Source organism: Glycine max, chromosome 6 (assembly GCF_000004515.6).
Source record: "Glycine max cultivar Williams 82 chromosome 6, Glycine_max_v4.0, whole genome shotgun sequence".
NCBI lineage: Eukaryota > Viridiplantae > Streptophyta > Magnoliopsida > Fabales > Fabaceae > Glycine > Glycine max.
The window spans coordinates 20,096,256-20,110,498 of NC_038242.2; the positions used below are offsets into that span (position 1 = coordinate 20,096,256).

The following is a 14,243-nucleotide window of genomic DNA, read 5'->3' on the forward strand; positions in this document are numbered from 1 at the left end:
ATGCTTTTTAGCGTTTAGACTTTCAGCACTTGTAAAAATTGAATGAATTCTCATGATTTGTGTTGATCCTTAAGGTCGATATTATAAGCTTCAGAAAATATCCATTGTGGGATTTGCACCTTCCTCAAATAATTTTGTCATCAATGGCTTGTCTTTTCTACTATGTGGAGCTAGTTGAGAAGAGAAAGGGGACAAAGGTACAATGCTTTTATTGTTCTCTTCTCCATTACGTGTACGATTGATTTTGTCATTGATGACATTTAATTTTGTCTCTACATGTATACACTTGAAATTCAAACATTAGACGAATTTCACAACATACATTAAGAGGGAAAATTTTAATATAAGGGCGAGCAAATCAACCTCGAGATGCTTTCAGGTGCAAGACAATCATATGGACATTAACTAGCAGAATATAAATCACTTGTGTTAGTTAGTTATGTCCTTTTGGAGTTATAATAACACTTAGTACATTGGTAGTGGTTTTCATAAATTCATTGAACGCTTGTTTAATAATAATGCATTAGAAGTTGAATGATAAGTTAATAAAATCAATTTCCTTTTACCTTTAGACAATAACTTGTAAAAGCATATAGATAGTGATTTTTACCATTTGAGCTTACACTACTGGAAAAAGGAGCTTTTGAAGATGGTTTTTTTAACACATTCAAAGACAACATCATTGAAAGTCAAGACTTTTCATGATGGTTCCTTAGTCAAGACTTTTCATTAAGGATTCTAAGATAATTTTCCCAAAAACTTAAAAAGTCTCCTTTCTTAGATAATTTTTTAAAAAACTGTCTTAGAATGTCAATAAAAATTAAAAATATTATTTTTGCCATAGATATAATAAAATATTATTATCAAAAATTGTATAGATATAATCAAAATATTTAAAATATTATTTTCTTTATATTTTTAAACAAGAAATAAAATAAAAATAAGATGATATTTCTAATTATATGGAAAAATAAAAAATATGTCCTTATATTTATGTTTAATTGTGAGAAACTATTTTTTGTGTTCCTTAATAGTACTATGCAATAAAAAAGTATTATTTAATGTTGAGTTTTTTTTTTTTGAAGAGGAATGTTGAGTTTAGATTCTAAATACTATATCAAATTTCAATGAATAAATAAAAAACTAGATAAAAAAAACATGTTTGATTGGAAAAAAATAATGAATAGAGAAAAACTTCACATCAGTCAAATCAATGAAGAAATTCTGATCAAGGTTTTAGAATTTAAAAAAAAAATAATCTAAACTACATACTAGTTCACCTATAAGTTTCTAATATATGTTGAAATTTCATTGAAGAATTAGACTTAATAGTTTAAAAGCACTAATTACACCAAAAAACATACATGGTTGGACACTTGGAATTATTTGGCAAATAGGTAATACTTGGAGTTGGAGCAATGCAATCATTTAAAAAAATATGTTCATAATTGGTTGTTGTAGTTAATCCACCATATTGAAAGGGATTGAACATACTATGAAAGTATAGTTTCAGGTTTTGATTCTTAGGTCCCATGTTATATGTTTCCTGAGCATCATAGACATATATATAGTTACAATTTGTTTCGGTAAGCAATTAATTTAAGCCCTATGCCACCTCCTGTTCATGCATGTTTCAAATGTTGGGAAGTTGAAAAGAGAATGAGGAAAAAACTTGCCCGTATCTCCTGATCCCAAAGGTTTAATTGGCCTAAAATGATTCAAGCCTATCTGGTCTAAAAACATTATCAATTTGCAAAATGTAACTTACAGGAGATATTCAAAAAGTGACTGGGATGAAAATTTAAAATATAACAACCATATAGACAGAGAAGGATCTTTGATGTCATGTTCACTAATTCAAATAATCTTCAATAGAATACATAATTAAAAAAAATCTGAAAAATATAAATATAAAAATGTTTCTATTCTTCCAAAAATGAAATCCGAAAAAGAAAGAGACATAATCATAATATTCAAATTTATTGTGGGGTTGAAAACAAAGTAAAATAGTCTAGTAAAGGCAAGACAAGAATGGAAGCCATCACAAATGTCAAATGAGACATGTTGAAATGTTCATCACATAAGTCGAGTTATTTGTTTATGGTCATACTTTGTACTAGTACTTTTTGAATCTTTAACTAGTTAATATCGATAAACTGCAAAATGAAACAAATTCCATAACCTTTTACCTTTGTTTTTGGTAAATGAGATATCATTAACTACAAAAAAAACAAAAGTTATTATCATAAATTGCACCTTCTGATCATGCATAGGCTGCAATTGAAACAAGTTCCACAACTTTTTACCTTTTTAGTTAATGTGATCTCATCAATAATTCACATCACTTTGCAAAACTCTAAAAAAAGAAGATAAGATTCAAAATATGAATTATTAGAAACTAAAGTCAAGCTAACAAGAAAGCAGAGAATAAGAAGTTCAAAAAGGAGAGTGAGTTAAAAAGCAAGGGACTTCTTGAACACTAAAATTTTCATGCAAGATGAGTGCCATAGCAAAGCAGGATCAATTTTTACAACACAGTATAAATTATTATCAGAAGTGAAATTCATTAGTAATTAGCACACTTAAGTAGTTTGTCAATACGGGACTTTCATGATCTGCAATATGAAATGGATGGCTAATTATTTCTACCAAAAGATATTGCTAAATATGAATAAAAGTTTATGATAGTGTATTCATCTTTTCACACCTAAACAAGTTAGTGCAAGCTTCACCTTCTACAAGAATGTAACTGTCAAGGAAACATTAAAAATTTAAATAACTACCACAAAACTCACATTTAGCATAGATCTCATTGACTTTCTTGAAGTCCTTCAAGTCAGCCAACATGTGGGAAATAAAACATAAGCCAGCATCCATACAGGTAAGAGCAGTCATAATTCAGGTGTTACTTCTGTAACTCTGTTCTATTGTATGTTCACCAACAGAGCACACAGTATCAACATTTTTTTTCCATTTTCCTCACATCACATGCATATTAAAGTATTCACTTGAAATACTTGCATCACATAGAATAAAAAGGGCTTACCAATCTAGAAACCACATGTTTTCCATGATCATCAGTTGTCTTGATAACATCGTTAAGTGTTGCAGGAAGAACCTTCCAACTTTATATTGCGTTAAAGTTCCAAAATAATGTAGTACAACCCAAGGGTCAATATTCAAACAAAACAAATTGTTTATAAAGAAGAAGAAAAATCATTTAAGTGCAAATAATAATAATAAAAAAAAAGGATACTTTCAATGAATTGTTAGGTGTTATTAAGCTTGGACAACTTGTCTACAAGTATTTGCTCGCTGAAAATGCTATTCATGTTCTTCACCTCTTTTCCTTCACTAGACATAATTTTATCAAAACCCTATGCCCCTGGGAAACTGTTTTATCGAAAATAAACCAAGTAACATCTCAATTTTCAAACACTAAAACCCTATAACAGAATTGGGACCAAAATGAGCTTCAATATCAATACCAACCAGCTAAAAAAAGTGATAAGAGAAGGTTCAATTGAAAAACAATGAATTCGAACAATTAAGTGAATGCAAAGCAAAAGAAAGGAGAAGAAATTGACCAGAGATAGTAGAGCAACAATGCTGGGAAATCAGGACTAGTAAAAATGACCATGTTTTGGGAAAATGAGATTCACAGAGAGATCTTGTACCAAAAAATGATAGAAAGATAAATTCCCCCTTCGAAGGACACAAGCTTGTTCCTTTCCACCTCCACCGAACCCCCGATGATATCCCCCTTCGACAACGACGTCCCTGCCTCCGCCAACACATTATGCTCCTTCACCACCACCTTTGACAACTTCATGGGTTGTCTTCACCACCGTTGGAGACACAGCAACAACAACAATGCCAAGTCAAAAACGAATCCCACAACGATTACGATAATGGCACCAGTGGAGAAGGGTGGTTTCGCTTCGTCTCGGTCTCGGTCTCGTGGCAAGGGTTTTGAGAAGACGTGTCATTGATTTGGAGATCTTCGAAGAGAGCGATGGCAAGAGGTTGTTGTAGTTTATCGAGCTCATCGCTGAGGGCAAGGATGGAGGGTTTGGAGCAGAGAACCTCTTCCTGCTCCTTGATCAAGGGCTTGCCTTGGGTGACGACATCTTCCATGATGAGGATGCAATTTAGCTTCTTCCCTGGGTGATAGGGTTTATGTTGGCTCTGAAGTGAGAACAATTGAAGAATGTGAGAGGGCGCGAGTGAGAGAGAGACATGCCTTTTGAAGAAGTGAAATGATTTTCAAAGATGGTTCTTGAAACCGTCGTTGATCCACCACCGTCAAAAACCTTTTTTTAGTAGTGTTATTAAAGCGACAAAAATACCAAGGGGTTGAATTGGGGTTTTGAAAACTTTTTATGTTCCTTTCAAAACTAAAAGGTTTCTAATGATAGTTTAGAAAGAATTACTTCATAATGAAAAACTGTTCTTAACTCATAATAAAAATTCAAGTTGCTTAGAATGGAAGTGCAAGTGTTTTGGAACAATTCTTTTAAAGATAAAAACTTTTATTTCGAAGGTTGGTGTTTAATAAAAACATATTTATCAAAACAAGTTTGGTTATGTTGTTAACAAGTAAAATAACATATTTAGTGTTCTTCATTAAAACTAGATCTCATATCTATGCAATAGTAAAATAAAAGAGATTAGGAAGAAAAGTGCATAGATATTTGTATATTGGTTCAACCTGACCTTTGGCTGCGTCCAGCCTTCAGCCTTCAAAATGAGATTTCCACTAACATAACCAGTTCACAACTGGACTAACGACCATTGGATTTTACAATCTTGTCAGTTCCACACTGGACTTCAAACCTGCACTCTACTAGACCAGCTACACTACTGGATATCACTCTTGCTAGACACTTATGGGCTTTACAAAAAATGGGTTTGTGATTCCACTGCACAAAGAATAGATTTTATCATCGCAAGAGGAATTCCACTCAGGAATATGGTTTCATACTTCTAACTAAGATTATTACAAGTTATAGAACATAACACAAAAATGGGTTACTCTGATAGAGAGTGTTAAAGTTAGACCAGAAATTTCTCACACGGAGAATTTGTTCAAGAAGTTGCAGAAATGGAATGCTTCAACTTAACTTTTCATAGCCTTCGAAAGTACCTTAAAAAGCTCTCAAGCAGACCTTTGGAGTGAACTCCACACAACTGACACACTTCTAGAACAAGTAGGTTCACTTTCCGACTATCATGATGTGAAAACTGACAAAACCATTCTAAGGTTCCATTTTTGGAACCTTTATGAGGGGCATTTTGAAGAACCATCAGAATAGTCATTCTGATGTTTTCTGAAACCTAGTCCATAATTTATTAAATTCTCTTGATGAAGTTCATATTGATATTTCATTCTGATGTAGTGCAACTTCATCTCTTCTTAACATTGCTTCATAGCTTCATGCATTATGAAGTTTGACTACTTTCGAAATATTGTAGTAAAAGTTTGTTGTTGGTGTGTTGTGTTTCGTCCATGGTTTAGACTGAGTTGATTTCTTTTGTCCTTCAATCTAATGCTTCTCATCAAAATTTCTCATGGACAACTTTGTCTTTCAACAGTTGTACATCTTCTGATGTAGTCAGTTCTTCCTTTCTGAAGTGCCCACAGTGATTATGGCAAAGTGAAGAATTTTTCAGACTTCAGTCTTGTGATTTTGTTTAAGTAATGCATTTTAAGTCTTTCTGAACTATTCTAATGTTTAGAAACTCAGAGTCTTGATCTTCATCATTTGGATGTTGACTCTGCATTGCTTTGTTCTGAACCATGATGTTCTTGATGTAGATTTTGATGAAGCTTTTATGTAAGACCTTGTTGTTCAGTATTTTGCCAAGAACAAAGTACTCAGAGGGAAGCAAACTCCATCATTTTGATAGGCTTCAAGAATTCTTTTGAGTTCTCAACTATGACAACAGTTCTTTGAATCTTTTTTAGTATCTCAGAATGAAAGAACATATCTGCTTCTCAAAGTAAGAAACACTGAAACACTTAAGCAGAATGTTAGCCATCACTTAATTCCATCATCCTTTCAACACGTATATCAAGTCTGTCTTGTTTTCTTCATGTAAACCATTAGTCCATCAATAATTTATATCTTTGTTATTTTGTTATCATCAAAATTATGGGTATTTTGGATCATCCAGATATACCATTTAGACCGTCTAGATCTAACAAAAAAATCATTTGTGCACCATCTTCTTCTTCCCTTTCACCTTTATTGTTTTGTTCATTTTATTTATAAATTGTTTTCTACAAAAAAACCTTTAATAAAAATGGTTTTAGGAACTAAAAACATAGAGTTTCAACAAGTATCTATAACTGAACAGAGATATTCCTATTTTAGTTCTGACTAGTAACTTCCTTCTTTCTAGAAATTGTTAAGTTTTCGTTTTAAGCTCATAACAATTCTTTATTTGAACACATTCTTTCTAAAAATAACTTCAGAACAATTATCTTTTTCAAAAAGAAGTTTAAGTTTATTGAAAACACAATTCAACCTCCCCTTGTTGTTTTATTTTGTTCACTTCATTTATAACTAACCAAATAGATTTTAAGAATTCTCAAGAATCATGATGTTCGAAAATCAAGTTTTTTTTTACAAATTCTCTCCTCTATCAAAAACCTCACTTTAATTAAATAAATTTATTTTATAGGTTAAGTTTGTAAAGTTGACTTATCACCGATTAGTTTTTTAAATTTATTTTTATACTTTCCTATAAAGCTTATTAAAGCTAGATAAAACAAAGTAATTGTTGGAGGATCATAAACCACTTTTTTTTGCTAACAATGGTATTGGTACAAAGAAGCCCTGCCAGAAGCGGTGACTAATCTTCGTCGAAGACTATGAGCATACAATAGATGAGTGTACGTATTCCCCTCCCAACATGATTTATTCATACCCAAGGACTAACCAGGATTCAAACCATGAATCATTTGATTAAGCGACACAAGTCGCTACCACTTGTGTCAACCGTTGTTGGTATCATAAACCACATTTATAAGCTTAATTAGACACCTTCTCACTCCATTTAATAAATTATTTTGAATATTACTTTTTATTAATATGTTGGTGTGAAAATAAGTCAATTGGTCAGTCGTGTCATCTTATTACCAACAAGTGATTTCCTTTAGGCGACTAACTCAAGAAAGAAATTTTGTCCCCTAATTGAGGGGTTCCTAGTTCACTCTAATGAACTTTCTAGCAATCGTTGAATTGAAGTTTCTATGTTATGTTACTTTTATGAAATTTGCAGTAAAGGAATTGGATAAACATCATGGGACCAGTCAACCAAAAGTTTAAACACCAAAACCTAAAATGTCAAAAAGTCCAGGGACTAAAAACGTAGTTTATCTCATTATTATTTTTATATATAATATATGTTAATTAAAAAATTAATGGGTTTGATGATTTGATGAAAGATTGAAAACTTTAAAATGAATGTTGCAACTTGCAATTAAAATGAATGTAATTAAGGGGTGAGGCACGCACATTCTGAGTAACAATGTAACGGGGATGGAGGTATATATGGCATTTTATGTATTTGCTTTTGTTTCATCGTTTTTATATTAGCTTATAAATTTGAGTAAAAGATGTATACCTTTATCTTGTTATACACTACTAATCTTGTGTTGAATTCAGGTGCATTTTAATAAAATTTTAGCTTATAAAAATAATTTCATTTTTAAAATTAATAAATAAATTTAAATATTGATCCGTTGATTCAACCCATTTGTAAATGGATTGGGTTTTTCAAAAAAAAATTATAAAATCAAACCCAATCTTTTCAAATTTGATTGGATTTGATCATAGATGTGACCAAATTCGATCAAACCTTACCCTTGAACACTCCTAATTTAGTGTTCTAAGTTATTGAAGAGAGAGACTAAAAACACAAACAAAAAATTGAGAAACTAAAACTAGACACCTTATTATTTATAACTTTTTTTGTTTGAACATTATTTGAGTTTTATGTGAATCTAATGAGACAAATTTAACACATTGAATTAATTAAAAAGGTTCAAAATCATATCTAAAATTAAAAATAATTGCCATTTTAAAATGATAACATTAATTCAAATTTGAGAATTAAAGGAGAATGAATCTTTAAAAAAAACAATGACTAAAATAAATTTTAATAAAAGATGAAAGACCAAAGTATATTTGAATTGGAGAGAGAAAAAGACTACAAATGAAAGACATTCAAATGTTACAAGTTATTTGAATTCCATAAATCAATCCAAACTTGTAACAAACTATTAACATTTTTGGCAGAAAATTCGACTTTCCTGTGTCTTCTTGCCCTAAAGCTGGGCCCCGGAGCCTTTCTTTGGCTCTTTCACGTTCTAATAATGACAAGCAGGGTTGAGGACATTGCGGAAAAAGGAACCAAAACAACTTCAGTTTCATCGATACATAATATATATCTTCTGCTTCATCACATAATATTATCAGTTCTGCTTCATCTATACATACAAAATATTACTAACTTAGTTCAACATATATTGTTGGCAATCATGTTGAGCACTAACCCAATAGCTATCCTTGTGATCTTAATTTCCCTCTTCTATTCAGCATCTAAGGTTACCTCCACCAGAATACTCGATAGGCTCTTTCTCCCTTCATTATTGACAGGCCCTCAGTCCCTTGCATTTGACTCCATCGGTGGAGGGCCTTACACTGGAGTTTCTGATGGGAGAATTCTAAAATATGAGGAAACTTATTCTGGTTTCGTCGAATTTGCTTACACATGGCAAGACAGGTATGTATCTGTCTGCTACCATCAGGATGGATGATGAGTCTATCTTTTATTTTGTTGATTTAATTGTACTTTTTATTCCTAATTTTTAAATTTTTTAAAAAAATTATCCTTAATTTTTTAATTTGACATATTTTATTCTTAAATTTTAACAAACTAGTGTATTTATCCTTAATTATTTTATTTCTTTCATAATTACATTTTTTATTTCCACCTTTTTATTTTTTTGAAAAATTTTACACTTCTTTTTATTATTTTACAAATTTTACTCCCGATTTATTATTTTTTGTAAATTTTACTCTTCACTTTTGTGTTTATTTGATAAATGATTGAGGTAAATTTTGCAAGTTTCTTAAAGGTTAGGATAAGATGTGACAAATTAAAAAGTTAGAATAAAATTTGTCAAAAATTAAAAAGTTGAGGGTAAAATATATAATTAAATCTTTTTTTTTTTTATGCAACCAAAGCCATTGTTGGTGCAGGAACAAGACAATATGTGATGGCATTTCTGACTTCTCAACACTTCAAGAAACATGTGGGAGGCCTTTAGGATTGAGTTTCTACTATCAGACAGGTGAACTGTTCATAGCTGATGCTTATTTGGGGCTTGTGAAAGTACCTTACTATGGAGGTGCTGCAACCCAACTTGTCGCTCATGCACAGGGAAGTAATCCTTTTGGATTTCTTTCCGGTGTGGATGTAGAACCTGATACCGGAACCGTTTACTTTACAGAAGCTAGCTCTGGCTTCAAGCTCAGGTAATACCATACTCACGGTTTCACTTTTTCATGTGCTTGCATAGCTTGCTTGTGATGCAAATGTGGACAAAGTCAGTTTGTTTGTACTTTGTACGTAGCTCAACTAAGCAAGGCTCAATCTTCAGGATGGGTTCTAATGATGTCAGATGTTTGATCCTTTATCAAAGAAAAACATGAAAAATGCAACACCTATTCTATTTCTGTCTAGTCTAGGCTGAGTGAGTTTGGGTAAAAATTTGCAAAAACTATTTTTTGAATGAAATTTTAAGTGATTTTATGTTAAAAAAAAATAATGGATTAACTAAATTTTTAATTAAATTTGATTTTTAGACCATAAATATTTGTTTGACAGGTTAAAATCTCAACTTTTTTTCATTACGGTTTTTAATTTCTAAATTTTTGTTTGACTATGTAATGTCCCTAAAGTTTTAAAAATGTAAGTTTCTAGTCTATAAATTTTTTAAAAATTTGATTTTTAGTTCTTAAAATCTCATTAAATGAATAAAAATAATGGATTCAAATTTTTATTTAGGAACTAAATTTTTTTAAAAATTTAATGACTTTGACCAGTCAAACAAAAGTTTAGAGACTAAAAATTTTAATAAAAAAATTGAAGAACATTGATCAATTAAATAAAAATTTAGGAATTAAAATTGAATTTTGAAAAAGTTTAAAAACTAAAAAGTGAATTAATCCAAAATTAATTTATTAAGGGAAACTTGAGGTATAAAATTTTGGATCATTAAAGCTGCATCAAGTCAAAGTCATTTTTTTAAGGTGAGCAAAACATGTAATTTTGTATCTAAGAAACCAACTATGCACTAATTATAATTGTGGCACTTGAATTTTGCAGGGATATCCGTGAACTACTAAAAAACACAGATGATTATTCTGGAAACCTATACAAATATGATCCAAGCACCAACCAAACCTCATTGTTGCTCAGCAATCTTGCTGTGGCAGCTGGGGTGGCAGTAAGTGGCAATGGTTCATTTGTCCTTGTTAGTGAGTGCAATGCCCACAGAATTCGCAGATTCTGGCTTGCTGGACCTAAAGCAAATACTTCAGAAGTATTCTTGCAGCTTCCAGGAAGACCAGAGAACATAAAGAGGAACTCCAAAAATGAGTTTTGGGTGGCAATGAACTATCCTTTTGGGACACCTCCACCCCCAAGACCTCCTGTTTTGCCTCTAGGACTCAGAGTCAATGAGGATGGTGAAGTTTTAGAGGCTGTGCCTCTTGTCGATGAGTTTGGTACTGAATCAGTCAGTGAAATTCAAGAGTTTAATGGAACACTCTATGCTTCCTCCCTGCATGTTTCCTATGCCAACATTTTCAAAGTCTAGTTTTGTCACTGCTGCATTTGTGTGGTTATAAACAATGGAAGAGACATTTTAAATAAATAAAGATTTATTGATCCTTACATGCCATAGCACCAGCAAACCTCATTGCCTTGTAATCTTTTGCAGAATTGTTTGAGGTATTTTTTTTTTATCCGTAGGATCAGGTACCAGAAGATTTACAACAATTCGATTGAATCCATAACATTAATGGTGAAATCAGTGGGGTAGGAGGCAAATCAAAACCCCTTTCTGTTTTCTTCATTCTGACTGTGTAAACTCGACGTCGTTAGCAATCTTACTGACCAAAGATCAATTCCTTCCCTACGTTAACATATATGAATTTTTTTTTATCCATAAGAATTAAACACAATAAGAGAGCTTATAACATTTATACACTTTCCTCAACCAATTAAGTTAGACTCCCTTAGTAACATATATGAATTTGATAATTAGTATGTAGGTACCACTCCAAAAGTAGTTATATCCCGAATTTGAATTCTCACCTGTTGTTGAATCATATGATTTGGTTTTATTAATATAGAAAACAAAGATTTTATCAAGTAAATTATGGCTCGTTTAATTCTCACCTATTTTTTAATGATATGTATTTTAATTCTCGCCTGATTCTCAATATGCCAGATATATGATTTTAAGGTTCACTAATTAAAAAAAAAATTGCCTGTCTCTTTTTAACAAAAGCAAATCATATTCGACAAGGGGAAGATCCGTATCCATTATATCACTTTCATCTCATGAAGCCCCGGGAAGCAAAAGCTATTTGTGCTTATAAAACAGTAGTAATTAGGCTGTATCAGAAGATTTTGTCCCTCTAAATTAAGCATCCGTTACCACTTTTGTCTATTATTACTCTTCAACCAATATTTCTTATCCACTAAACAAAGAAGTAAAATTGAAAATCTGTCACTTCCCGTCCAAAGAAGCTAAGAGGGAGAACTTATTCCCATGGTTTGATTAGTGGATTGAGAAGACAAATAGACAATAGCAGAATTTGGAGCAGTTGAAAATATGGTAATGAGTATTAGAGTATATTGTTCAATAAATGGGTAGCCACAATTGGCCCTGATAGCAAGTTGTTTTTACGACTTTTGGTACAATTTTTTCATAAAATGGGTAAATTATGAAAAAATTCTAAAGATGATTTCAAGGGAAAGAAATAATGCTTCCAAAATGCCAATTTCACTTTTTCAATTTTTATTTTTTTGTTTTTTGTTTTTTAAAAATAATTTTAATTGTAAAAAAAACTGTTGCAAATTGTTCCTTACATAAGAAATAACTCATTTTGTGAGAGGTAAAGAAATAATTTGTGACGGTTTTTAAATAGACAATTTTAAAAAATAAAATGAAATAAAAAATTTAAAAAGTGAAATGGTCTTTTGAAACATGATTTCTCCAAGTTGAAATCATTTTTCGAAGCGTTAGCTATTTTCGTATTTTAAAAAAAAATTATACATTTTGTTAATTTATGGAAAAATTTACACCATTCTCCTACAAAAGCCTTGTTTTTTACATGTCATTTTTACCATACAGACTCAAGTACATCTATAAGGTCGTTGACAGGCTCAACAAAAGGTCTTTTTGACAGACTCATGTACAATTAGAAGTTCTTTCTAAACAGGGAAATTGGTCTTTGATGGAGAGCATAGTTTTAGAAACCAAAGAATCAAGAATATTAGAAACCCGAAGGAAATCATCCATGAGTTTTTGAGTGTCTGCTTATTGGGATAAAAGGGATCTACATATGCAAATTGGTTGTTGCATAGCTTCTTAATAAAAAAAAATTGCAGCAAGTGATTCCAGCATCAATAGTTTCTTACTTTCTTCTATGTCCCTCCCCCCTTTTCTACACCGAGCTTTGCAAATCGATGATTTTTTTTATCTCCGGCAGCGAAATTCGAAATTTAGGCAGTGAGAAAAGAATAACCTTTCTCATATGAACAGAGAAGAACTCATTTTACAAAAAGAAAGAGGAAGAAGCTTGAGGGTACATGAAAAAAAATTATTTGAAAACAATGATAGAAGAAAGCTAAGAGAGATGAGAAAGACATTGCAGTCTTTATGACAATATCAAACTCGAAGTATATAGAATATTGATCTACAAAAGATTAACTACAGTGAAACCTCTGTTATTTGAAGAATTAAAACAACCAGTGTGATGATGCTCATCAATATTTAAATTCAGCTGGCTTTTCTCCTTAATTTATTTAACTTGCCAAGCCCGAAAGAGAAATGAACAAAAGAAAGATAGGAGATTTGAATGTTGTCATATAAATAGATCAGGCAACAAATAGTTTTATGATAGGTTGTGTTCCTTTCCTGATAAAATATCATCATATCTATCATGTGAGGATAACTAAAAACTCCCTCATAGTCCATTCTTCCAAAAATGATATGTATAACATAGAGAGAGAAAGCAAACATGTATCCTATTGTTTGCTTATAAAATACAAATAAGAGAAAGGTCAAGCTCCAACTTAATGGTGTATTTGTTGGGTAGAAAAAAATGAAAGAAAAGAGAAAGAAATAAATTATTTAAATTAATATAGAGAAAAAAATATGTGGGATCCACGTTAAGTTTTTTAAATTTTCCCTCGTTATTTTCTTTTTTACACTATCCAAACAAAGGGTAAGAGAAGACGGCTTAGGTGATTAAAGGGTTTATGTAAGCTATAAGCATTATCTCCAAGGTTTCAACATATGTCATTGCAATTTTGGATTATCTCTTGAGACATGTATAAAATATCAACAACTTTCATGACAATGACCTTAAAATAATTTTCAAACTTTAATCTACTACTACAAATAAGAATAAGAATAATTACACAATTTACAGTAAAAGTCCTCCGCCATATTCATTATTTTGTAGTTGAGTTGAAACAAAATAAAGACAAGTATATTTGAAATATTAAACCACCAAATTAAGACCTCACAGTTTAAAAATCAATAATTTAACAGAGAGAAAAAAAAAACTGCAAAACGTGACTTTGCAACTCAACAAAAACACAAACATGCTGTTAAGCAGTTAAAATATGAACCAATACGAAGCCTCAGCGCCAGTCAGAAATTCACATCAAATGTAAATTTGTTCAGACGGTAATTCCAATTCAAATAATCCTCATTGACTTCGTTGCACACATAACAACATAAAATAAAATGGGTATATAATCCTACTTTTATCCCTCAATGTGTAATTCGCTAACAAATATGTCTCTGAAAAATAAAAATACAAATTTTAATTCATAAAAGTGTAAAAAATGTGACAAATATATCCGATCGTTAACTTTCATCTGTCACTGTTAATAAAATATACTGACAAATGCGTCCCTGAAAGATA

General features: G+C 31.2%; 1 protein-coding gene, 1 long non-coding RNA gene and 1 other non-coding gene across 6 annotated transcripts; 1 reads left to right on the forward strand and 2 right to left on the reverse strand.

Annotated features, from left to right (window-relative positions):
- Positions 1 to 2,046: 2,046 nt before the first annotated feature.
- Positions 2,047 to 4,358, reverse strand: LOC100776050 (uncharacterized). Of its 3 annotated transcripts, none has more exons than XR_005891863.1 (4): positions 3,588 to 4,358; positions 3,257 to 3,393; positions 2,307 to 3,125; positions 2,047 to 2,219 (listed from the first exon to the last, which is right to left on the reverse strand). It is a non-coding gene; the product is annotated as an uncharacterized lncRNA (long non-coding RNA). The 3 variants fall into 3 exon arrangements; XR_001388705.2 differs by having other exon boundaries at positions 2,307 to 2,356; positions 2,796 to 3,125; positions 3,257 to 4,357; XR_001388703.2 differs by having other exon boundaries at positions 3,257 to 4,358.
- Positions 4,359 to 8,473: 4,115 nt separating this feature from the next.
- On the forward strand, positions 8,474 to 10,971 carry LOC100786909 (protein STRICTOSIDINE SYNTHASE-LIKE 11). Of its 2 annotated transcripts, none has more exons than XM_006581976.4 (3): positions 8,474 to 8,793; positions 9,258 to 9,548; positions 10,402 to 10,971. In XM_006581976.4, exons 1-3 carry the CDS (start codon positions 8,549 to 8,551, stop codon positions 10,892 to 10,894), a joined length of 1,029 nt encoding a protein of 342 aa, XP_006582039.1. In that variant the 5' UTR covers positions 8,474 to 8,548; the 3' UTR covers positions 10,895 to 10,971. The 2 variants fall into 2 exon arrangements, with proteins under 2 accessions (XP_006582039.1, XP_003528253.1); XM_003528205.5 differs by having other exon boundaries at positions 9,273 to 9,548.
- A 2,977-nt stretch (positions 10,972 to 13,948) lies between these two features.
- On the reverse strand, positions 13,949 to 14,034 carry LOC113002023 (small nucleolar RNA snoR77Y). Its single transcript, XR_003267551.1, has one exon. It is a non-coding gene; the product is annotated as a small nucleolar RNA snoR77Y (small nucleolar RNA).
- Positions 14,035 to 14,243: the final 209 nt, after the last annotated feature.